The 25434-nt window shown below is 38.0% G+C and overlaps 1 protein-coding gene across 1 annotated transcript; it reads left to right on the top strand.

Moving 5' to 3' along the window:
* Positions 1-560: 560 nt before the first annotated feature.
* On the top strand, positions 561-19495 carry LOC128509063 (chemerin-like receptor 1). The gene is made up of 3 exons (XM_053480636.1): positions 561-796; positions 16289-16479; positions 18465-19495. The coding sequence occupies exons 1-3, from the start codon at positions 561-563 to the stop codon at positions 19493-19495; spliced, it is 1458 nt and encodes a 485-aa protein (XP_053336611.1).
* The last annotated feature ends 5939 nt before the right edge of the window (positions 19496-25434 follow it).

Below are 25434 nucleotides of genomic sequence, written 5' to 3'. Positions count from 1 at the left end.
TTCCCCGCGTCCGGGATTGTGGAGATCCCCTTGCATCATAGCCCCGCCTCCTCTCTCGTCACTAAAGGCCTTCCCAGTCACTAAGCACACAAAGCCACTGCTTCTCTCCTCTGCTCCTACTGCGCCTGCCCAAGCCTCAGTATGTAAAATAAAGGTTAGAAAATGGTGTTTATAATTTAATCACAGTTTGTCTGCTATTGGGTTCATTTCCGTTTAGCCACCTTTGAACCACCTCTGACAAAAATGGGATTTAATGGTTCACATCCTTCTTTTTGACCACTTGATATCGTAATAAACTCACATGAATGAGAGTAATTCAAATGACAGACCGCGCCTGTCCTCCCACCCTCAAAAATCATCGCACCTCTCCACTGGGATCCAGAGACCAGAGTCCGCCAGGCACAGGCAGCGGAGACCAAACCGGCAGGTGTGCCGCCTGGACGACTCTACGTGCCTCAAGCGGTCAGAAGCGACGTCATGGAGTGGGGTCACTTGCACCCATCTCGGGACATCCCGGCACCAGGCGCACCCTCCAGTTCGTCCAATTCTGGTGACCCTCCATGACCCAGGACATCGAAGAGTTCGTTCAGGCGTGCCCAGTGTGCGCCAGGGCCAAGACCACCAACCAGCCGATGCCTGAAGAGCTCCAGCCACTTCCGGTTCCTCGCCGACCCTGGACGCACATTGCCGTCGACTTCATCACGGGCCTGCCGGCTTCAGGAGAGAAGACGACCATTATGACCATCGTGGATTGGTTCTCCAAAGCTGTGCATCTGGTGGCTCTCTCCGGACTCCCGTCAGCTAAAGAGACAGCCGAGCTGATTCTAGAGCACGTAGTCCGCTTGCATGGGTTCCCAAAAGACATCGTCTGGACAGGGGGCCCCAGTTCACTGCCCGGTTCTGGAAGGCCTTCTGCCGTCTGATCAATTCCACCTGCAGTCTGTCATCCGGATATCACCCTCAGACTAACGGTCAGACGGAGCGGACCAACCAACAACTGGAGCGCTATCTAAGATGTTTTGGCGCTGATCGTCAGCGCTCCTGGGCCCGCTATCTCTTATGGGCTGAGCTATCTCACAACCTTCATGTATCTTCGGCCACAAATCTCAGTCCATTCGAGGTATGCCACAGTTTCCAGCCTTCGATGTTCGAACATCAAGAACCGGAGGTTGACGTACCGTCGGCCCAACAGTTGGTTCGCAGGTGTCGGCGGCTGTGGAGACAAGCCAATCAATCTATCCGAAGGGCCAACCACCGCTACGCTACCCAACATCGCCACCGACATCCACCGGGACGAATGTATAATGTAGGTGACAAGGTATGGCTGTCAACAAAGAATTTGCATCTCCACACAGAATCAAAGAAGTTGTCACCCAGATTCATCTGTCCATACCGCACCACCCTCCGCATCAACCCTGTCACCTACCGGCTCCAGCTGCCTGCGGCGCTCCGAATCCATCCGGTTTTCCACACGTCTCAGCTGAAACCCTTCACCACTTCTCCTATGGTTCCACCCTCCCCCCCTGCTCCTCCTCCCCGAATCATTGACGGTGGTCCTGCTTACACCGTACGTTGGATCCTCGATTCGCACCCTAGGGGCCGTGGCACCCAATACCTGGTCGACTGGGAAGGCTACGGTCCCGAGGAGCGATCTTAGATTCCGGCCCGGTTTATTCTCGGCCCGGAACTTATCAGGGACTACCGTCACCGGGTATCCTCCACCCCAGGACCGTCGGGAGTCGGTCCTGGACAGGGGGGTACTGTCACACACACCCGCTTTGCGACCGGCACTAGGAACCGGAAGTAAAACGGTCGCAAAACAGGAAGCATAAAAGGAGACAAGATGGCGCTTCACATCACTCAGTCATTGAGTTCGCCAGATGTTGGTTCAGATCGCCTGTCTGCCATTTTGTGAGCAAAATCTCATCTATTTTATGCAGTTCTTCCTGAAGCAAAGCACACTCACAATATGAAACTGGTGTTCTCTGGGTTGCAGCCAATCTCCCCCCCCCCCATTTTTTTTCTTCCAGACATAACAATGGTCATTATGGCCAAAAAGATATTTTGTTTTTGGTCCTCTATCAGACCAGAGGACAAATCTTGTCCCAATGTGCAGCTGCAAACCATACTATGGAGTTTTTGGTCAAAGTTAGCACAACATTGGTTCAGTAGATAACCATGATCAGTGATTCCATCACATCAGGAGCTCACATGAGGGTTGGTTACCAATCTAGTACATAAATAACATTGAAAGAACTATATATCTAACTCATTAGCGGAATACACAGTGTATTCCGCTGTTGGATCAACGATTGTTTGGTTAGGCGGCGACACTTCTTTGCGTTGGCTCTACTGGCTGACCAATGCTGTGAGTGAGTTTGCGCATGTCAGGAAGTATCACCACTTCCCATGTGTAAATTTAATTTCCAACCTTGCAATTATCTACTGAACCAATGTTGTGCCAACATTGGGCCAAACTTGTAATTATCTACTACTTTGGGAAATCTTTACTTTGGATGGAGTTTTCCATGCGCTCCATTTTCGACAACCAAAACTGCATTTAAATGTGGACAAAAGGGCAAAACTGCAGATTTTGGACTTTTGTTCCCATTTGGTCTGCAAAATTTTGGTTATTAAAAATACCCGGTTATGTGTGGACATAGTCTAAAACAGACATTTTTATTCAGCTTAGAGAACAGACACAGTCTTTGTGCATCTAGAAGATTATTGGTTTAACCTGTTTGTCTGCTTCTTGTCCTGAGAATAGTCTGGCTAGTCAATAGAAGAGTCTGACAATAAAATGACTCTGAATAGTCAATGATTAATTTGGCCTGCTCTGAGACTATGAGCTATACTGCTATACACTGTCCCTCCCTAACAAATCAGCTTTCTCCTCAAATATCCTGCAATTATTCATAAAGCCCACATAGTTGTCAGAGTACCATCTGGACATCCAGCAGATTGCTGTAAGCTATGTCGCCATGTCAAATTGGGATAGGGTGAAAGCATAGTAAGCACTTTACTTCATACAATAATGTGTATGGTAGTGTATGTGACAAATAAAATTCACATAAAAAAATTGTTTAGTACTTAATTGGACATCCCCTTCGCTTTGTAAACATCTCTACAAAGTTACTTTTACTAACCTCTGACTGTCAAAGGTATATATAGTTAGTTCCAGCATGTACAAATATCTTGAAAAACATATGCTGGCCTAAGAACCTAAATTGACCTGTTATTTTTAGCACCCTGGCTCTACATAATTACTGCTGCTGGTGCACCTACAGTACAGTAGCCTCGCTAATTTCACAGGCCTCAGTATAGTCTCCTATAACTAGAGCTCTTTCAGGTTCTCCTGCAGTGTTGTCTCCTGATTGCCTCCACTTTAGTCACACAGCAATGATTTGTTTAATAGTAGTACCTTCATATTCTTCTGATAAGGCATTGTGATCTAATTGTTGTTTTATTGCAGTACATGTTTTTCTGCATACAAATATAAGGGCTGGTTTAAACTTTAGATCAGTTTGATGTTCTTTTCATAGTCTCATATCCCCATATGAAGGGATAGTACTTTTTTGCACTTAATAAAACATCTGTGTGTAAGTCTTGAACTCTTTTGTGTCTTTATTTTACAGATGCAAACAGCATCATGGATTCAGTCACAGTTTCTGTTTTAGATGAAGCAAATGATTATTTCTATGATTGTTTTACAAACTTTTCATTGGAACAATCAGTGGAGCCATTTAGGGTAATGACAGCACTGATAGCTGTTTTCTTCCAATTTGTGGGATGTCTTATCACTTGTTTATCTTATTATTACTATATACAGAATATACCATGATTACTTTATTTGGGATCATATTTACCAAGTTTCTTGCCAGCTTTATAAACCCATTTCTTTATTCATTTATAGGAAAGGATTTTAAAATTAAATGTTATGCACTTCTGTCAAAAATTAAGAGGCAACCAGAGAGACCACACCAATGGATAAAGTTCATAACAGCCAGCTCAGGGCAAACTACACTGTAAAAAATAAATTGTGCATTTTACGGTAAAAAAAAAAACGGCAGCTGTGGTTGCCAGAATTCTACTAGAAAAAATATGGTAGCACCGTTATTGCACTGTAAAAAAAAAAAAAAACAAAAAAAAAAAACTTAATTTTACAGTAAAAAAAGGCAGCTGTGGTTGCCAGAAGTTTACCGTAAAAAATATGGTAGCAATGTTTTTGGTTGTACGGTATTGCACTCATTATACTGTATATTTTACAGATTTTAGGGTTTATAACTGTCTAATTAACATGTTTATGTTGTTATTAAAATATATCATGTTTATTCCGTCAAGTTCCTGGGTTTACATTGTAACAAATACGGATCATAACCATGTTTTTTACAGCACAGAACTGTCTAATTTAAAGATTTATGTTGTAATAATAATGGTTTGTTTCCCTCTTTTTACAGCTCAGAACTCACTTTTACTCATCATCTATACAGCTTTATCCTGTATATAGGGGGGGGGGGTGGGGTTGAGTGCCTGGAGGAAACCCACCTAGCACGGAGAGAACATACAAACTCCATGCACACAAAGACAGGAATCAAACCCGGACCCTGGAGGTGCAAGGCGACAGTACTAACCACTACACTACCATGCTTGCTACAAAATTGCTGTCGTTGTTGTACTATTTTTTTTTAAAATTATGAATAACCACAATTAATTCATTCAGCAATTCAGCAATTCAGAAAGCATAATTTTATCACACTAGCTGGGAGCTAAAAGAGATAGAAGTTACATTGCTAATCATTTGGATTTTACTGTTAAGAAATTATTAAGAGTACTTTTATACTAATTGATGAATACAAACCTAAATCAAATTATCAAAACCTATCAAAATTTATTCAAGACTTGGACATCAGCATGGCCCCATGTATTTTTTTTAATAAAGACAGCAAAACAAAATTAAAATTTTTTAAATCAAATATACAAATGTCAGCGTCGACATTTTTAAGCGTTTTGGGCAGACAATCTAAACATATAATTTTATAGAAGGGCTTTTATTACAACTTTAAACAAAATTATTTTATCACACACATGTTAAAATTGTTTATGTCCTCTGTCCTGCATTGTGGTTTTTAAGTGTACACTGGAGTGATAAATTTTCATGTATTTTGTAATGGGTTTGGCACAAGGGGGGCAACAACAAACACGGACATGTGGCGAGGTGTTACAGAAAAGGGGTAATTTTACTTAGGGAAGGATAGGGTTAAAGGAGGGAGGAAGAGAAAAAGGGAAAAAAAGGTGTGCATGTGCAGATCTGGTGGTGAGTGGTGGAAGCTCGCAAAGTGGTGCGTGCTAGCGGCTGTCCTTGCCACACAAATAAATACCATTTACGACTTTGAAGTCCTTGGTTAATGTAATTTTAACGGCTATAAACCGTAGAAAAATCGATTAAAATCTGTAAAATTTACAGTATAATGAGTGCAATTTTGTCAAACCAATAACGTTGTTACCGTATTTTTTATGGTAAATTTCTGGCAACCACAGCTGCCAGGTTTTTACCGTAAAATGTATGGTTTATTTTTTACAGATTTTTAAAAACTATCAACAAAGGTTTAGTAAAATATAAACTGATGCTTCATGATATTAGTAACAAATACCTTCTCTGAGAGTTTCCTTTTTATAAATACAGTATATAAAAAATCTGACTGCAATAAACCATATTTTCAAATGATTTTAACTGTTAAATTTAATGTCTTACTCTGTAAAACTATTTACAGTTTTTCACTGTAAATTCTATGGTTGTCGCAAGTTTTGTGAAATACAGTTTTATTCTGTAGCATTTATATGGTATTTTACTATTAAAATTACGAACATTTTTTACAGTGTAAATAATATGAAATAAATAATGTGCTGTAAAATATGAAATGTATGTTAAGTTATTGGATGAGTAAATAAAATAAATTAAAGTAAATAAAAGAATAAATTAAAATAACCACACACAAAATATTCTAAGCTAATTGCTATGGCTGTACTTCTGTTTATTTTGTAAAACTATACATAGATTTTATATGTTATATATAATTATTTATTTTATGCCTTTAATATTTTAAATTAAAATATTCCTGTTTTGCTGCATGCGATATTATTTTAAATCCAGTACATGGAGTATAATTTGTGAGTGTATGTCATTTTTGCTCATGAGATGGTGCAAACACCATGGATGACTCACCTTCATCAGATTTTGAAATACAAAAATACAAAAGAGCACCTTTAAGCTTTTTGACAAAACATTCGTTTGTTTATTGTAAAATAGTTACATATAGTGTACAGACATATGCTGTTTACTTAACAATGCATATTAGAATAAATGCCATAGGCTACCTGTAAAGAATAGGATCATATCATGAGCTGTTTATTACTGAGGACCCGTAGAGTATTTTAACATAATTCCCCATCCTAGTGTCCAGGTGAGTGAGTTATGTGTGGAGGAGCTGGGAGATGGCATCGTTAGTTAAACGATTTAGATGATCAACGAGTTGTAGTGGGTTAAGTGTGTCTGGTAGTGCAGAAATTATGAAGTCCTTGACCAACTGCTCAAAGCATGTCATCACTACTGAGGTAAGGGCTACAGGGCGATAGTCATTGAGAGAAGCAGGATGGGGTTTCTTTGAAACACGAAAAATGATGGACTCATTGAAGCATGTGGGGATTACAGACAGGGATAAAAACAGGGTTGAATATCTCTGTAAACACAGGTGCTAGCTGGTCTGTGCAGGCACTGGAGTCTCGACCCGAGATGTCGTCTGGTCCTGCTGCTTTCCTGGTGTTCACTCACCTGAAGGCTCTCCTCACATCATGCTCGGAGATGATGAACAGGTTTCCGGGACCAGCAGTGTCTTCATGTCTGCAGCCGTTAGCGCCGCTAGCATTAGCATCGCTAGCGTCTTTAGCTGCAGCCTTGAAGAGAGCGTAGACAGTGTTTAGCTCGTCTGCCAGAGACACGTTTGCGTTTGTCATCCTAAATGTTGTGACTCTAGTTTCCTTCCGGAAGGAGATTTCAACCGAGCTATGCCCACTTTAGACTAGAATTAATGAGTATTCATAATACAGTACTGTCTGTGTAGCATGTGCTACTGTATGCTAAATGGGAAATAAAGTTTTCAGAGCATTTAAAGGCTCCAAAAAACTGAAATATGCTAATGAAGAAGATAGCTGCTGGTTAAAAGTTTAAAAGACATGCTGGATGTCATGAGAATGTTCTGCGCTGCTCTTTTCACTTTCTCTCTGCACAGCTGAATTCAGTTTTTATATATGTTTGTAAAATGTAATCACCCGGTAAAAGTCAAAAACCACCTAATGAAAAAAAAAAACATTGTTAATTTGTTCCGTCAGATGTGATTAATATCAAAACTTGAGACTTGATCCAGTAATAATAGCCTATATTTAATCCTTATCTGTATCAATTTAATTGATCAAATTTGGATAAATGCTCACAAGTATGTATGGACTTTAAATTATTTCTTCCCATTTCAGACAAAAATTGTGGATTTTATAATTTTATAATGCAGTTTGTGTAGCGTGCGTATAGTGTACACTAAATGGGAGATGTCAGGTCATGTAATGGCTCCAAAAAATGTCCTACAAAGTCTGTCCTCGCTTTCTTTAACTTGATATGTGTGGAACATTGGTCATAACAGCCTAAAACTTAAAATGATGGGACAATTTGTATTTAACATTTACTAATTTTATAGGGACATGGAAGGAAAAAAAAAGTCACAAGTAGTTACACTATAAATGAGAAATACTGTGTTAAGGTTATCTGTATGCTTACTAACTTTTGTTTTTTTTTAGAACAGCATCTCCATCTCTTCTGCAAAAGGAAGTGTGTCACAAGCCAGTATGATCAGCCATGCACATCCAGGTCATGATTTCACCTAAGGGAGTTCCAACTAATTACCTCCGCGCACCTGTAACCCATCATTAATCCACCCCTGCCTTTAAAAGGACGCTTAGAACCTCATTCAGTGCTAAAGTATCTTACTTGCGTGCCTCTCGGCCATCTGTGATTTTTTTCTAGTGCCCTGTAGCTCTGCTTTTACCTTGGCTGTTTATGGATTACGTTTTTGTTTTTCTTCTTTGGGATATTTCTCGTTTGGATTCGCCTATGTGTATGACCTCGCCTGCTTATCGACTTCGATTGCGTTTCTGGATTTAAACTCTCTCGCTGCTGGACAATTGTTACCGACCCTGTCTGTCCCTTCAACCTCGATTTGCGCTATCTCCTGCAATTTGTGTGTGTGCTTGTGAGTGTTTTCGCTTGCATGGTCAAGCATTTACACTTCGCTGGATTCTCGCTCCAACCATTAGGCGCCGCGATTTATTGTTTGTAAAATGCAATAATCTAATGAGAACCAGAATCCAACTAATGAAAGAAGCACTGCATATCCAGTAAGACATTTCATGGATTTTATATATAAAGAAAAATGAAAATTTGGGTGTTTTCAAACTTTCTACAGCCAAGAATACATTTTCTTATGCAATGTGCTTGTTTAAAAAATGTAACAAATTTATATTCCAATATCCCAATTTAATTTTATAGTAGGTCTCACATTTGGTTGAGTTTTATTATTTAACGTTATTTAAATATCACATACCAAAATCTAATTGCTGCAATTTTCCTTCTGTCTGTCCTATCTTATAGCTGTTTTTATTTTTTTAATGCTATGGCATATATTAATATACATAACAGTTTTATACAATTAATGTCATACCTTTTAAATGTAACACATCTACTTACATAATTTCCAACAAGTATGGAATGCCAAAAAACATTTCTTATGGAAGAGCATGCATCAAAAGTGTTGTGGATCATGCAAATGTTTTGAGGTGTCATATGTCCCTGACTCCCTATGGCAAACTAATGTCCTAAACTAAACATATTGATAAGATACATGCTAGAATGATGGCAGCCCAAAAAGAGAAGAAAAGTCTCGAAGCTCTGTAAGGTTTTTGTAAGAGGTACTCATCTCAACTTAGAATTGGGGTGACAGAAAGAAGTTGCAATGAGAAGGGAAAAAAGTTGTGGGACTAGGACAGATGGTTAATGAAATCATTAGCACCTTGAATCTTCTGTGATTTCATCTAGTACTGTACATGGTCTGTCACATGAATATGTAAGTTGCTTGGTTCATAGATATTAGTTGCAGATGTTGCACTAAGGATGTTGCCATGTCTATATTATTTGCCTTTTGTGGTTGTAATCTGAGAGTCAACCCAAAGCCTGACTTATATGTCTGTTAATTTTCTGTGTAGGAAAGCACATCTCTGCAAAGTGCTTATGACCTTAAATGGTAAAAGCATGGCTTAGGGGAAAGCTGGAAAGGAAGTATGGTAAGAGCATAAGTCATAAGATCATAGTATATAGGGAGTTCTAACGTACTTCGATTTTTATTCTTAAATTGGAGGAATCTGGGAACATTGGTCCCTGTACAAAGTTTTTTCTTTAGAACCATTGTAACTTAGTTATCCACATCTAACTTGCATTGCTTTGTTTTGCTTAATTTGAACTTCACATATTAAATCAATAAATAAAGAAAAAACTCTTATTGTGAGGATAGTGCTACAAGTGTGGTGTCCCTGTAAAAAAAATTTGGAGATTGAGAAAAGACAACCTCTGGGGTTACATTGTCAAGGACCTTTTCTAAGGTAAGTTTTGAATTTTCCTCATACTGATCTTTAAAGAATCTGACAAAGAGTGGTTCACCCTAACCTAGTAGATATTACTTATTGATTGGGAATATTTATCACAGGCAGCAACCCAATAGCCACAAACAATATCAACTTAAAAATTCATTGTAATGAACTAAGAACATTTTTATGCAGTTTGGAATAAAATACCCATTTTCGGAATCTCTTCGGAATCTGGTCTCTGCTTATAATTCTGTTATGTTCAGAACTGTCCATATGTATATCCAAATGTTAATGTGCATTTTAAATGGTTGCCAGACATAACAGTGGTTATATAAGCAAGCAAGGGGAACCAAAAAAGATGGCACCATGTAAATATCTAGAAATCTTAATGTTATATCTGCATGGTTAAATACAGTCAAGTTTAATGTTAGAAAAGTAATAATTCTGCTAATTAGTTCCATCAGATGTTACTGACATTGATCAAATAATAATAATCTATCACCTAATAATAACCTATCCTTACCCTGATTTGATTTACATTTGGATCAGTGCTGAGAAGTATGTATGGATTTCAACTGAGCTATTTCCACTTCAGACTAAAAGAGGAAGTTCCATAATCCTGTTTGTGCAGTGCTTACATTGTATTTAAATCTTTTAGACTGACTGACACTGAAAGTTAATAATTAATACATTTTCATAACACAGCACCAGCTAAATTGAGCTAAAACCTCTTTCTCTGTAGAGAAAGTGGTTTTAGCTCAGAGTGATCTTTGCACTTTCAGGGAAAAAGCTTTCATTCAACAGGTCAGTTAGTCTCTGGCCTCTTTCTGTATTGGTAGGTATAGAACAGGTGCTTGTGTCTAGTGTTATCCATACCGGTGATTCGAGGACTGTGAATTTGTGCCAATATCCTTCCCTATAGAAAAACTCAGATACCTTTGTGTTTAGTGCCTGTTTTTAAAAGATAAGATAGATAGATACAGACACTAAAGTTTTCTTCAAGAAGTAGTGTCATCTGTGTTGCATTTCCAGTTTAATCTGTTGTTATTGTGAACTCCAAGGTATTTTGTAGTTCTCCACCACCTTCACCTAGTCATCTGAGAACATGTCAGGTTTCTAAATTCTGAGTATACTGAGTCTGCAGTGTCTAATGTAAAAAGGAAAGGAAAGAGTATTGTCGCCTGTTCGGTACTGCTGTTTACTTTTTCTGAAATACATTCCTGCAACCTTACAAACTGTGGTCTATCTGTCAGACAGTAAGTGATCCACCAGGTTGTGGAGGTGTCGACAGTAACGACAGTAAGGAGGTGTGTGTACGTGCAAGTCTGGTGACAGTGCCCAGCTGGCATGCGGGCACAGGCTGGTGAGTGATGGTGGCAGGCAGAGTTGCAGAGTGGTCCCGTGTAAGCAGCAGCTCCGCTAGGCAGCAACTTTTCTTCCCACTGATTTAACCAGCTCTCCACTGGAGGCGGCCCTAGACGGGAGTCCCTCTTGACTAGGCAGCTTTCTGTCACTTTTTTTTAAATTTTTTTTTATAAATGTTATAAAATTGAGTAGCTCTCTAACGAATATTGATGGCATTCGATACAATGTTTCTATTCTTAGAAAATATAAAATCTACATTTTTCTTTTTTAAACTAAAAAAAGTATTTGGAAGATGCATCCATTTAATTAACGTCTTGGAAGCATGCTCTTACTCGAGCACCTTGGATTGGTGGAGATCTGAGAGTTTCTGCTTTTTTGAGTGTCTAATTAAGAGTTATATCACGGGAAGCGGACAAGGAAGGATGTAATTTCTATTTTTAAATGAATTATTGAATAATTCCTACCTTTTGTGGTATTGAGAGTGTGCTGTTATTACAACTGCTTAATCTGAATCTTTTTACAAAGATTCACCCTTGTTGCAGACATTCAAAATCTTCATTCTTTAAAAATAATAATAATAATAAAATCCTCTCAAAAAGTAAAATCATCTCTAAAAGGTTTGTCAGCTGATAATGTATTACAAATCCAGTGTGCACTACTTGGTTTTATGTTGTTGACTGTTGCTTTACATAAAATTAAGCTGTGATCAAAGAATTCAATAAGGTTAATGTAACAAATAATAATGTCTTAATGATGTCTTAATGATGCTCAGTAGGTGTTTAAAAACATAAAGCCTGTCTAGCTGGGCAAGGGAGATGATATTATTACTTATATGTGCTCATGTGTATTGTTTATCTGAATTATGGAGAAACCAAGTATCACACAGCTGATGTTTTTCTATTATTTCTAAGAGGCGTCTTCAGGAGGGCATATAAGGTTCTTCATGGTTACAGTCAATGACTGTAGTGCTACAGTTAAAATCTCAACCCAAAAGTAAAAGATTTTCAGAATTACAGTTTTTTTTCCTACTTATGTATGAGTTCTGTTCTAGGAGCATGTTCATAAGTTGGATTTGTTCACAAGTTAGTACAAGGTAAGTCTTATACACCTTTGATGCAAATATACAATATAAAGCATACCAATCCACTTGACTAAATCTGTCCCCTTTTGCAAAACATCATGCGGCCAAAAACCGTAACTGTGGCTAGGGAAATTAATCTCACAGTGAAATGTTGTCTCTGTGTCACTACGGGAATCTACTTCTTCGCAAGGTTAGCCTGTGCACCTTTTTCTACTACATTTCTTTTCTTCCATTCGATTTTACACTAATGTTCTTAGATACAGCACTCTGTGAACAGCCAGCTTCTTCAGCAATAACTTTTTGTGTCATTTAATTGTTTTGTTTTAATTGTTTCAAATTGTTTTGAGTTAATTAGATAATATGGTGACTTCTGCTCTAGTGGGTAAGGTGATGACAGCATGGAGAAATAGGGCCCCAATGACAAGTAATAAATGTGCCTGAGATAACTTAAATGGATGAAGAGCCCGACAGATGGAGAGCCCGACCAGGAAGCCAACATGGGCCTAATACTAAAAGAGAATTTAGGAAGGATTTTAAACACCAGTTAAACAGTAGTCTGCAAAAGGGTGAAAAAACAGAAAAACACATCAACTCGGCTGAGATGCAGATTTAATCGTCGGAGGAAGTTTTGATGGAGCTGGTAAAATAAAAAATGCACATGGAACTGACTTTAAGGGGCATTCGCAAAGAAATAATATCAGAATATATGGAGTAAAGGAAGGAGCCAGGGATGATGCAGCATCTATGATCGGGTTTGTTGAAGAATTATTAACAAAAGGACTGGAGGTCTATTCAACAGCGATAAACATCGAGAGCTCATATCAGGGTTTTGCCCGAAAACCCTCGGCTCGTGCTCTGCCGAGATCAATAGTTTTAAATTTTTTAAGCCACAGGGTTAAAGAGAAAGTGCCTGCTTTTAAGTGTGTGTGTGTGTGTGTGTGTGTGTGTGTGTATGTGTGTGTGTAAGGGAGAGAGAGAGAAAGAGATCATGTGTGGAAATACAGTGGTTAATAATCTGTATAAATTACGCTACTGAAGAAATTTAAAAAGTGATTTAATGCTGATCACAGAAAAAACTAAAGATATGAATTCTGCGTTTTATAGTAGTATATTAGTATTCATAAGTTAAAAGACATGCTGGATTCCATAAGGGTGTTTTGCTCTTTGTCTTTCTCTCTGCAGAGCCAAATTATATGTTTTTTACTGTTTGTAAAATGCATTCATCAAAACCCACCCACACAAATCGTGAAAGAACAGGCACTGTACATAAATTTAAGCGTTTCATACATTTCTTATATGAAGAAAAAATACAGAAAATAATTTGTTTTCAAAATGCAGGCAAGAATCCCTTTGCTCACAAAATGTGCTTGTTTAAAAATGTAACAAATTTATATTACAATATTCCAATGTAATTTTCTAGTAGCTCTTACATGAGTGAGTTTTATTAATGTTATATATTATTCCTTAAATATAACTTATCTGTCATAAACAGGGTGTTACTGGCTAATTTGTTGCCAGAAAGGGCAGGCATAGGGGCAGAGGATTGGTTCTAACAAAAAGAGTCTTTAATAACAAAATATAGGACAAAACATGGAATATCAAAAACAGAAACATAAAAAGACTCTTTGAGGTACTATAGCAAACACAGGCTGTATGGCGAAACATAGGCTCTTTAGCTGTACAGAAGGAAACACAGGCGCTATGGTGAAACCTAGGCTCTTTAGCTGTACAGAAGGAAACACAGGCGCTATGGCGAAACATAGGCTCCTTAGCTGTACCAAAGAAAACATGGGCTCTATGGTGAAACAAGAGGCTAAGACGTCCAACAAACCACGCATGGAGCTGAAACAGGTCTAGACGAGACTAGTGACGGGACGAGACTAGAGAAAAAACTAGAGATGGGACTAGAGACACATAGAGACTAGAGACAGGACAGGACTAAAAACACGGAAACACTAAAGACAGGACTAGAGACGAAACTAGAGACAGGACGGAACTAGAAACATGGAGAAACTAAAGACAGGACTAGAGACACAGACACAGAGAGACTAAAGACAGGACTAGAGATAAGACTAGAGACACGGAGAGACTAGAGACGAGACTGGAGACACAGAGAGACTAGAGACAGGACTAGAGATAAGACTGGAGACACTGAGAGACTAGAGACAGGACTAGAGATGAGACTAGAGACATGGAGAGACTAGAGACACAGAGAGACTAGAGACAGGACGGGACTAGGGCAACGGAGAGACTAGAAAAAGAACGATATAATGAGCTACCTCGTTTCAGGTGAGCACCCGCATCACTTGACCGAGGTGCCTTCTGGGAAACTGCAAACAAAAACTACAAAAAAACCAAACAGTGCCCTCTAGTGGCGAACCCTTACATTATCAAAATCACACTGCTGCATTTTTCCCCTGTCTATCATACATTCTCATAGCTGTTTGCATTTCTTTAATGCTGTGGCATACTTCAAAATGCATGCATAAATAAAAATGCATGCACAATTTTTATGCAGTTAATACAGTTATAATGTTTAAATCTAAAAAAAATAAAAAGTAGTAAACATGTGATAACCGCCTGGTAAGTGCATGGTGCATTCTGCTAGGACACAGTGATAACTTTGTTTGATGTCATTGGACCTGGTAAATGCATGAATATGTGCATGATAGGAATTTGTAACACAGATCTGACAGGGACATGGCTAGGAATAAAATGCACATTTTTCCATTTTGACCTCATACCCTTGTGTTCTTAGATATCACATGAACAATTATACAATTATTGTTTCTGCTTATGGCAAATTTAAAATATTTCTACATCTGTAACCACAATTTAAGGTTTTTTAAATACACTTAAAGCATGGAAAATCATGCATTGTGGCACAAACACACAGTATAAAAAAATCTTAATAAACTGAGGCACCTTTTTTTTTTTTTTTTTAAGTTTTAGACAAAAAAGTGTTTTCTGGTCCTTTCAGCATTCCCTGGGTTGAACTCTTGAATTTATCTCAGAAATGTTCCGAAATGTTCATAGATCGACCCATATGTTAATGTGCATGTCAATCAGTTGTCAGAAATTAGTTACACAAGAAAACAAGAGGAAACAATAAAGACTAAAGATGGCTCCTGGTTAATGCCTGAAAACTGAAAATCTATACAGTAAAACCTTGGGTTGCATGTAACTTTGACTGCAAATGTTTTGCAAGATCAGCAAAATTTTAAAATAAATTTTAACTTGATTAATGAGCGAGATTTTCCATGCTGTTCTTTCTCTCTCTGAGATGCTGACTGTCTATGTAGACTTCAGCTAGGTCTTTGATTGTGGTCTTGATGCGAGCTTTGTCTTTTTCTTTTAGGCCCTGATACCATACATTAGGTAGGGTGATACCTAATGATCACATAAAGTGCACAGGTATTAGTGCGAAGGAATCATGACCCTATAATATACAAATAAGCAGAAACCGCACATCTAGATGGATCTGCCCGTTCTAAACAGTGTAGAGTTTTCTTTCGCGGTTCTGCTAGACGCACATTGTTACTGTCCTCTCCTCTATGGATTGCTCTTAATGTCCTCGAGTCAGTTATTTGAACCACATGGAACTCTCCAACAAGTTTGGGGTCCAGTGTGTGCCAAGCAGGGAGCGTACCGTTACACAGGCTTTTGTTTACTTTGGGTCTGGTGTACTGTGGTTCTTATTGGTCCTTGGAAGTGGGTCTACGGACCTGGAAGGTCTCCAGGGAGGCGCTCTTGAGCCTCTCCCTTGGAGAACACTTGCTTTCCATCTCAGTAGTCCTGAGGGGCAGTTGGAAGGGGTAATAAGCAGGAATAGAAATCAGGTGCTCTCAAGGCAGCTTATGGTGCATTGATGCCCCCCAGTTAAAGACAGATCGGGTCAGTCCTGTTGCAGCCAGAGAAACCCCAGCACTACTCTATATTCTGGGGCCAACAGCATTCTCTGGGATCTTGCATATGTTGTTTTTAGCTGTGCTGATTTCCCTTATTATTACACTACACATTTTTTTTTGATTGTCAACAATATTTCCTACCAAACCACATTTTCTATTCCCACACCATCAGCTTCATTAAATGTGGCTTCATCTCCATTTCCCTCTATTACACCACTGCTCTGTGTTCCTGTTCCATCACCTTCCTCAGCTACATTCAGGTACAAGCTCTTGGAGCTTGGAATTCGCCAGAGCCTCCCAAACACTCAAAGTCCGGTATTACTGCTTTCTCCTACCTGCTCTACCACTACAATAACGCCAGCACTGCTCTCAGTAATAGACTCAGTACCAGCAGCAGGATAACCAGTGGCCATGCCCTCTACATTAACTTCAGACTGTCAGGTATTTTCCCACACTGCTGCCCTCTATTCCCACACATTTGGCCCTCCTTTTACACTAGCCTGTGCTTTCTGGAGCCAAGTTATTCCATTCTCGATAAGTTGATCCACAAGTGTTTTTTCTTTGACAAACATGACAACAGCTTTGGCCACTCATGATGTCGACATTATGCTCCCAAATGTTGCTTCACAACATGCCCCGTGTTGGTGTTTTTTTTTTACTTTATATTGTCATATTTAGTTTTTATGTATTAAAAAATTATATATGTCTAATGTGATCCACCAGATGAAAAAAAAGATAAAATGAAAAAACTTCAAGTAGTTGCTTTCATGCTTCACACTTACACTCTCTATGCGGCATTCTCAACCACCAGCTCGCAGCATGCAACAGAAAGCGTGTGTGTGTGTAAGATAAAGAGAGAGAGATTACTCTCCTAAGAACTGTTTCTCTCCTCAAAAAGTAACTAAAGACAGGAATCATTCAAAACATTTAACCCTCAATGTTAAAAAGAAGGTCTGGAGAAGACCTTTAGAAGGTGAAAGTGGAGAAAACATTTAGATGGTAATTTACTGCTGATCACTTCATTAAGTGTGAGCCAAAAAGCAGCCAATGTAAGAAATAACATTTGATTTTTATTGAAGCATTTCAACTTGTTTACCCCAAAAAATGGGTATTCTCAAGCATTTCTATGTTGTACTGTATGTATGGCTGCTTAATAGTAAAACTGTAGATACATTACTATTTTTCAGTGTAATTTTCTAGTAGGTATCACATAATGGAGATTTATAAACATTGTACATTTTTTTATTTGCATTTTTCTTTTGTCTGTCTTACAGTCTCACAGCTGTTCGCATTTTTTTAATACTATGTTAACATTAATGCATAAATAAGTCTTCAATCTTCATACAATTAAAACAGTTATAATTGCCAAATGTAACACACCTATGGATGTGAATGGGTTTGAAATAGAAATTTTGACTTTTTTTGAGAATTACAAATTTAAGGCATTAGAACAGCACAAGCACAATTAATCACAATTTTTACATATGCATATAATACAACCTTATTCAAAATCAGACAGAAGTAGAAATACAACGTCTGACTGCGTTTAACTTCTGTCAATATTGCATGATTAATTGTGGTATACTCAATGTATATTTATAAGGTATAAATATATTTAAAGCTACAGTATAGTCAGCTAACAAGCTCAGTATATTTGATACTTACAGTAAGTACTTTTGAAGCAAGTGGAAAATTTACATGGAGGGTGTCTACTTTTGCTGGAGTAATATTTTTTAACTAGGGTATTCACTCAGGTACTTGTGTACTTCGTCCAGTACTGGTTGCAATGACACTATCTAATGGCAATGCACTTTGTGGTAATACTGATATTACAATCTAATTCATGTTTTGCATTTAGGTGGTACCTCAAATATGTTGGGGAGTATGTACAACTTTGCCTTTATCCAGAGAACTATACGATTTCCTTTTGAAAAAAAAATATAATAATTCTAAAAGTATGGTTACATGTGTGTCTATACTTCCTTAATGTGAAACAGTGAGCTTGCTACAACAAGGAGGTTTGGGGAAAATTATTTTGGGAAGGGCTATGAAGTGAAAAAGAGAACAGTTTAGGAACAAATATCTTCTAACATAAATATAATAAATATATATAATATAAATAATAATAATAAATAAGCCCTTTGTAAAAGTGAGAGGTTTGAGAAATATATATATTTTTTGCTGGAAGTCATGTCAAGGTGATATAGATTTGAAATTATTTTCAAGTTGTAAACACACACACACACACACACACACACACACACACACACACACACACACACACACACACACACACACAAGCAAAACAGGTTCCAAGAATATCTCATTTATGATTATTTAATTTGGAAGATATTCATCATAATGAATATGACCAGATCTGTGATTTATTTATTTATTTATTTTTGTGTCTATTTTTTTTTTTTCAGATTCAAACATCATCATGGATTCCATCACTATCTCTGCTATAGCTGAAGCAAGTGACTACCCAAAATTCAACTGCAACGATTTTAATTATGCAAACTCTTCAATGCTTTGCACAGATGTGGAGTGTGTTTTACTGGCAACATCATTTATAATTATTGCAGTTCTTGGTATTGCTGGAAATGGTTTGGTGATCTGGATTGCAGGGTTTAAGATTAAGAAAAAGGTCAACACTGTCTGGTACCTCAGCCTTGCTGTGTCTGACTTCCTCTTTTGTACATTCCTTTCCTTACACACTGTAGTTATTCTTAAAAATGATTGGATCTTTGGGAAATTCATGTGTAAGCTTGCATTCTTCTTCTGGTTCCTTAACTGGTTCAACAGCATCTTACTCCTTGTCATCATCAGTGTGGATCGCTGTGTTATGGTGATGTTTCCTATATGGGCACGAAACAAGCGCAGCATACGCAGGGCCTTAGTGATTGTTCTACTAGCCTGGATAACTGCAACATTAATCAGCTTGCCAGCAGCCATTTTCTTTGATACATACAAATGCAATGTTAAACACTTCTGTGACTACTTTGGGTCGGATAAAGAATATGTTGTTATATATATATGCATGCTTATTTTTCTATTTCTAATCCCCTTACTGATCATCATCATCTGCTCTGTCCTTATCATCCAAAAGTTAAAAAATAACCAAATGCTGAGGTCTAACAGGCCATTTAAGATTATGGCAACATTGATAGTTGCTTTTTTCATTTGCTGGATGCCTTATCACCTTTTTAACTTATTGGAATTAAACTCTGAATATTCATGGCCTGTATATTTAGGAGGAACTTTTGGAATTGTTCTTGCCTGTGCCAACAGTTTTATAAACCCTTTGCTTTTTGCTTTTATGGGAAAGGACGTTAAGAAGAAATGTTATGAACTTCTGTTTAAGATTGAGAGCACATTTGAGGAGGAAGCCCAGAATACATCTAGGGGGATGAATATTACAAGGGCCGGAGATGACAACTTTTCAACAACTGTTTAAAATTATTAACAGAAATTCATCTCTGCTTCTGTCATCACACTTCTGAGGCTTATAACAGACAGCTCAATAATTGCAAACTCACTCACTTATCTTCGATACTGCTTTATTGGGTATTCATGGTCGCAGGGACCTGGAGCCTATCCCAGGAGGCTTAGGGCATGAGGCAGGGTACACCCTGGACAGGGTGCCAATCCACTGCAAGGCACACACACATACACAAACTCACACACCCATTCATACACTACGGGCAATTTGGAAACGCAAATTAGCCTAACCTGCATATCTTTGGACTGTGGGAGGAAACCAGAGTACCCGGAGGAAACTAATTGCAACCTAAATAATAAAAATAAATACTACTCTGTAAATTATATAATAATCTCAATGCAAAATAATCCTTGCTTTAACCCTTATGCTCTGTTCCAGTCAAATTTGACTGATTTACAAGTTTCCTCTCTAAAAAAAAGTAGTAAATTTTATCCATTTATCATGAGGTTCAATGACTTTGTTCGCACATGGCATTTGAACACATAAAATTAATTTGAAATATTTGTATAATAATTTGTGTGTTTTATGGAACTTTTATACATTTATTGTGTTCCTGGTAAAAAATGACCAGCCATTGGAAATGAATGGGTAAGACTTTAATGAGTGTATAAAACAGAGTTCAAGCTCATGTCTATGCTCCTTTCCCACACCTAAACACACAGGTATCATTGAGCAGGCACACACACAAACAACTTCTTATGCCCCTTTTTGGCTTCCATGTGTTACAACCTGATCTGTATTTTTCTGTGTGTGTCTCCTTATTATTATTTTTTTCACATGCTCTTACCTCTTTGCTCTAATCACACCACGCACTGCATCACATATCCTTCGATCCCTCAGACCTGCCCATCTCATCCCACTGTCTCTCAGGATTGAGGGCGGCATATATCCAAAATCTTTTCTTTTCTGGCACCTAGGTGGTGACAAGAACTTCCTCTAGATGTCCGTACAGCTGAGTCAACTCTTCACAGTTGTGTTTGACTAATGGCACTTATGTAAATGTATTTTCTTTTTTTTCCCCTATTTGCCTTAAATCCAGTGTGTGAATGTTGTGCATGCATTTTGTTAGTATTAATTGTCTGTAAATATTGAGTCTGCTTGTTTAATTGTTAGTGTTGGTTTGGAATCAGTCTGTTTGCTTTACGAGCAATCTGAATTAAAGATAAACTGATTGATTTATCTTATTGTCTTCTTGTTTTTATGTCACATTGCCTTTCTTTGTTTCTCCATTTATGGAGATTAATTTATCCAACGGAAGGCCGTAAAAAAAATTGGGGGCTCATCCGGGATTGATATTGTTTCGTATTCATTGGTTTATGATAATCTTATAGTAGAAAACACGAGGTAAATTTGACTATATTCATTTACTTATGCTTTTACTATAGGCTTTACGTAGGGGTCTGTCAGACAACGGGAATTTGTCTTCAGTCTGTCGAATTCAGTGGACATGGACTCATCGCTGTGCTTGTTGTTACTGAAAAAAACGCTGCAATTTCTTCAAAGTCTTTTCACTCCATGACCGCTGAAATCTGACACGACACCATGTTAGGCTACATCTTGACTCATTTGTCACTCTCATTGAGTGGCCACACATCACTTCCAAATTTCCCTCGCTTTTATTACATGAATCTTATGTGACCATAAACAGTGAAACACTCCGCAGGTTTATAATACACCACGGCCAAATGAACCTCGTTCCCGCCGATTAGGCGCGTGGTCCGTTGCCTAGCAACACTGAATGAAACGAGACATAATCGTGGTGTTTGCTTCGGTTATGACATAGCATAGTTTATTATCTGCTGTGGTAAATCTGATTTTTTCAAATTCCATAGTTTTAGCGATAATTTCACGGAAGCAAATTCAGAACTAAATCGCTGCTCTGAGACGTTCAGAAGCTTCAAATAGAATGAACAAACTAAAAAATTTTCTCAAAACAGTATAAAACTAAGTAGAGCTAAATCTCCTTATAAAATATCGCTGATTATGAATGCGGGAATGAATAGCGAATATATATATATATATATATATATATATATATATATATATATATATATAAACCTGAGATGGTTACATATACGCACTGAATGACGCGTAGATAGTTCCCTTGCGCCATCTGCTGAGAGAAATTAGAATCGCAGGTTGGAAAAGGCAGAAAAAGGCATGACCGGCACACAGCTGTCAGCAATTTCACGTAAATAAGAGCAAAATGGCTTTATACTGGCTTTTACTGGGGCAATTTTGAAAATGTAAGCATGTAGAATGATTAAGCTCGCAGATCTAGGAAAAGTCATAAAAGAAGGGTCCTGGATTTTGATCGAGTGTGAAATTTTTTTTTGTTTTGTTTTTTTCACCCATTGCGGTCAAAATGACCGTGCTCGGTGCTTCTAGTGTTAAAGTGAAGGCATCCAGAGGGTAGATGGTCAGTCACTGAGCAAATAGATTGACAGTTAAAGCCAAAAAAAAAAAAATCACAGATAAAAACAGGGTGAAAGGTAAATATCAAGACATGACAAAAACTAATGCTTGGTAAAGTTAGGCAGTAGAAATGGGGCAAACAATTCTCAAAGAGCATAAGTTCAGAGGCCGTATATAAAGAGAGTGACTGGTTAGAAACAGGTGCATGATTAAAACTCAAGTGAATGTAAACATAGTGCAATGTTAGGAATTATAATGAGGTTTGATGCAGTCTCTGGCTGGGTTATAACAAGTAAGTGAGTTTGTGTTGTGGTAGGCGTGTATGTCCCACTGGATGCTAAGGTTAGCATAGTGTAACGTTGCATTTGATAAACTCCCTTATCACACACCCAAATAGGAAATATCTATCTGCAAAGGACGAACCATTACCGGTGTCAAATTCTGTAAAGGTCAGCGCAAGACTCGCCTTAGAAGATATCCTTGGAAATGTAGTCTCCAGAATCGTCTGTTCCCGAACACAAAGAACTTACAGCTGCGGCACAGTACTAGGCGCACTAACCTTGCAATGGGAGGCAGTCCTTTTATTATTTTATATTGCAAGCAACTAAATAGCAAAGAAAAGCAATAAATGGTAAATAAGTACATTTTGACTAAGCACAGGGTTCAAAGGAATATAACAGAACACAAAGTCTTGTGAACTTAAATGAACATTTCATGGTACCACTGCCTAAGAACACTATTGAAGTGCAACAGAACTCTTTTTATTCTGGTCCTGTGACTCATGTTCTAACAGCCTTGCTCTGCTAACAGCGGGTTTTAACCGTATAAGGCAAACACTGATAAACTAAGCTTCTTTCTACTGCTTCTAACTAGATTTAACATAATTAACAGAATACATATTGTCTTGCTGACTGTCGGACATTACATCACATCTTACATTACATCACATTACATTACATTCATTTTAGGTGAAGAACATTGCTAATAACATCAGCCTCGCTGTCTGCAGCCTTGCAAATGTCAACCGGTTCTTTCTCCACAGATGATGCAGCTATTTTAGGAGGAAGGGTCTTTGCAGCACTTCCTCTCACCAGAACTTTGTACATCTTAAGACTCTGTCGTTCTTGTCAAGCTGCGACTCACCCTGCTTTAATATCTAAAACATTTTTAGCTTCACACAATACATCTCCTATAGTGAGCTGGGACATATGACATATGACATATAACATTGGCACATTCCATAACAATAGCCATAAAAGAACTTAGAGTTGCTATTAACAATTTGCAGACAGTGCATTCTGATCAAGGCTTCATCCATAATGGGATTTTTTACGACTTAAACTTAAGAACACTTATGCCAATTTTATCTCCTGCTTCAGTAGAGAGCACAACATTTTGGAACATGTACACACTAATGTGACTCCTTAAACTTCTCTGGTATCTTTCATTGTTTAGGTAATTAAGTAACAACAACAATAATTTATTATTCTAGGACATAAAGGTCAGGTGTTCTGGAAAAGTCCCTACAAGAACAAGATTCTCAAGTGATTTTCAAAAACACCATGATGATTACCTCTGCTGCAGAGGAGAAGTTCAGTTTCCAGCCTCAAAAATCACCAATTAACCAACAGCACCTCAGATGAGAGTTATGAAGGCTTTACAACTCATAAGTAGAGGTATCTCAATATTAACTGTTCAAAGAAGGTTATTGCATATTTCGTATGCTTTTAGGGTTGAACAAATAGAAAGATAATTTGTCCAAACTTTTTACTGGTTGTTGTCACGAACGGGGCGATGTTGATCGCCGTGGGCGGAGAGAGCAGGCATAAAGGCAGAGGAGTTGTGTAACCAAAAAAGTCCTTTAATAATAATGGTTGTCCTTTAATAATAATGGTTGTCAATAGCTCAACACAACACTAGGGAATTGGGGCAGAGAAACACAGACAAGGGATACCCAGTGGCTAGGCTAGGGGACACTCAAAGGCAAGGCTAGGGGACACTCAAAGGCTAGGCTCACTGGGAAACTAGGGAGGCTAGAGACACAAAGGGGCTATGGCTAGAAGCATGATAGTTAGCTCAACATAGATTTTAGCTTAACACACTCCTAGCCAAACACACACCTATCTACTTATCTGCTCTAGCTAAACACACAATACACAATATATAAGGGAATCGTTAATTTACTTCACACATCTCTTGAAACCGCATATTGCAAATGTCACAAACCGTGGGTATGCGCTTAGCACAGAAAACATTCTGTACATAGCACCTCATTTTTTTGCGTCAGGGCATTTTTTTGTAAAATGTGGGCAATGCAGAGCATGTGGAAAAGGCAACTGTATGTCTGGCACTTAAATGCTTCTTACACACATTTCTACAGTTTCCTGGCCATAAACCTCTGCGTGGTATTAAAGAGGAATTCCACAGAGTAGCAGGTTTGTCCTTTCTAGTAAAATCGATGACGCATATTTAATATGTAGTCATACTATTTATATTTACTAGATACATGTATTCATCCTGCATACACACACTTGATCCTTCCATATAAGACTTAAAAAAAAGCACTTTACAGAGGTTTTAATGCACTCATATGAGAAATTAAAGCCAATAATAATGAAAAAAAGCGATAAGGCTGCACCGACTAAAGAAAGAGAGTTGGTTTGGCAAAAAAAACCCCGGACAGAGTAAATGCTTGAGTGTATTAAATAGCAAATTTGACATCGCCTCCCCTTTTATTAGAATGCAAAATAATTAAACACCCCTTTCGCATCCTTTTGACTGTTAGATGAAACGATTAACTTTTCCTGCCATTAATTTCTTTAGGTTAAAATACCAATGTACAGTGACTAGGAGTTTATGGTTTCTTATTTAATAAGTAATAATCCTTCTGGAGCCTGATGCCAAGTGAAAATTAAACACTAAAACATTCTGCAAAAAGATAATATTTGATTACATGATCACTGAACTGTTTATTAAAGACGGTTTAGTATATTCTTTCTGTCATGTAGCTTATGAAAAGAAGGCTGAAGCCCATCTGACTGGTGGGGGCCCAGCACCACCTCCCCTCACCCTATCTGAAGAGCTGGCTCTGTCCCTTTATAATGGGCGACCAGTGGTTGCTGGCATTCCAGGGGGCACTTCATCACACACACCATGCACCACAAGTAACATGGTATATTGTAAGTTTACCACTATGGTTTGTTTTTATTATATGACTTAATAAATTACTATCTCTTTCACTTAAAGGCTTTTGAACATGCTTAACGTTTTTATGCAGGCTTGCTTTATTTAACTGCATATGATGTATAGGCTACCGTGATTTTAGTTGTATTACTTTAACATGTTTTTTCCTGCATTATTGTTTTTTCTTTGATAATATTATTTCTTTGATAATTTATGGGTTGTATTTTCTTATAGATACTGATAGAGGGATTTTATTATTGGACCCCATAGAAAGAACACAGTCTGTTACAGTTGTA

This window comes from Clarias gariepinus, chromosome 21 (genome assembly GCF_024256425.1).
Source record: "Clarias gariepinus isolate MV-2021 ecotype Netherlands chromosome 21, CGAR_prim_01v2, whole genome shotgun sequence".
Taxonomy (NCBI): domain Eukaryota; kingdom Metazoa; phylum Chordata; class Actinopteri; order Siluriformes; family Clariidae; genus Clarias; species Clarias gariepinus.
This window is presented reverse-complemented; position numbering and strand designations above follow the sequence as displayed.

Excerpts from the sequence above, each read along its gene's own strand:
- LOC128509063 (XM_053480636.1), top strand. The coding sequence starts at position 561 with ATGACCCAGGACATCGAAGAGTTCGTTCAGGCGTGCCCAGTGTGCGCC. Across the intron at positions 797-16,288 it reads GTGGCTCTCTCCGGACTCCC|CTACATTCAGGTACAAGCTC; the intron begins GTCAGCTAAAGA and ends CACCTTCCTCAG. Across the intron at positions 16,480-18,464 it reads CATTAACTTCAGACTGTCAG|ATTCAAACATCATCATGGAT; the intron begins GTATTTTCCCAC and ends TTTTTTTTTCAG.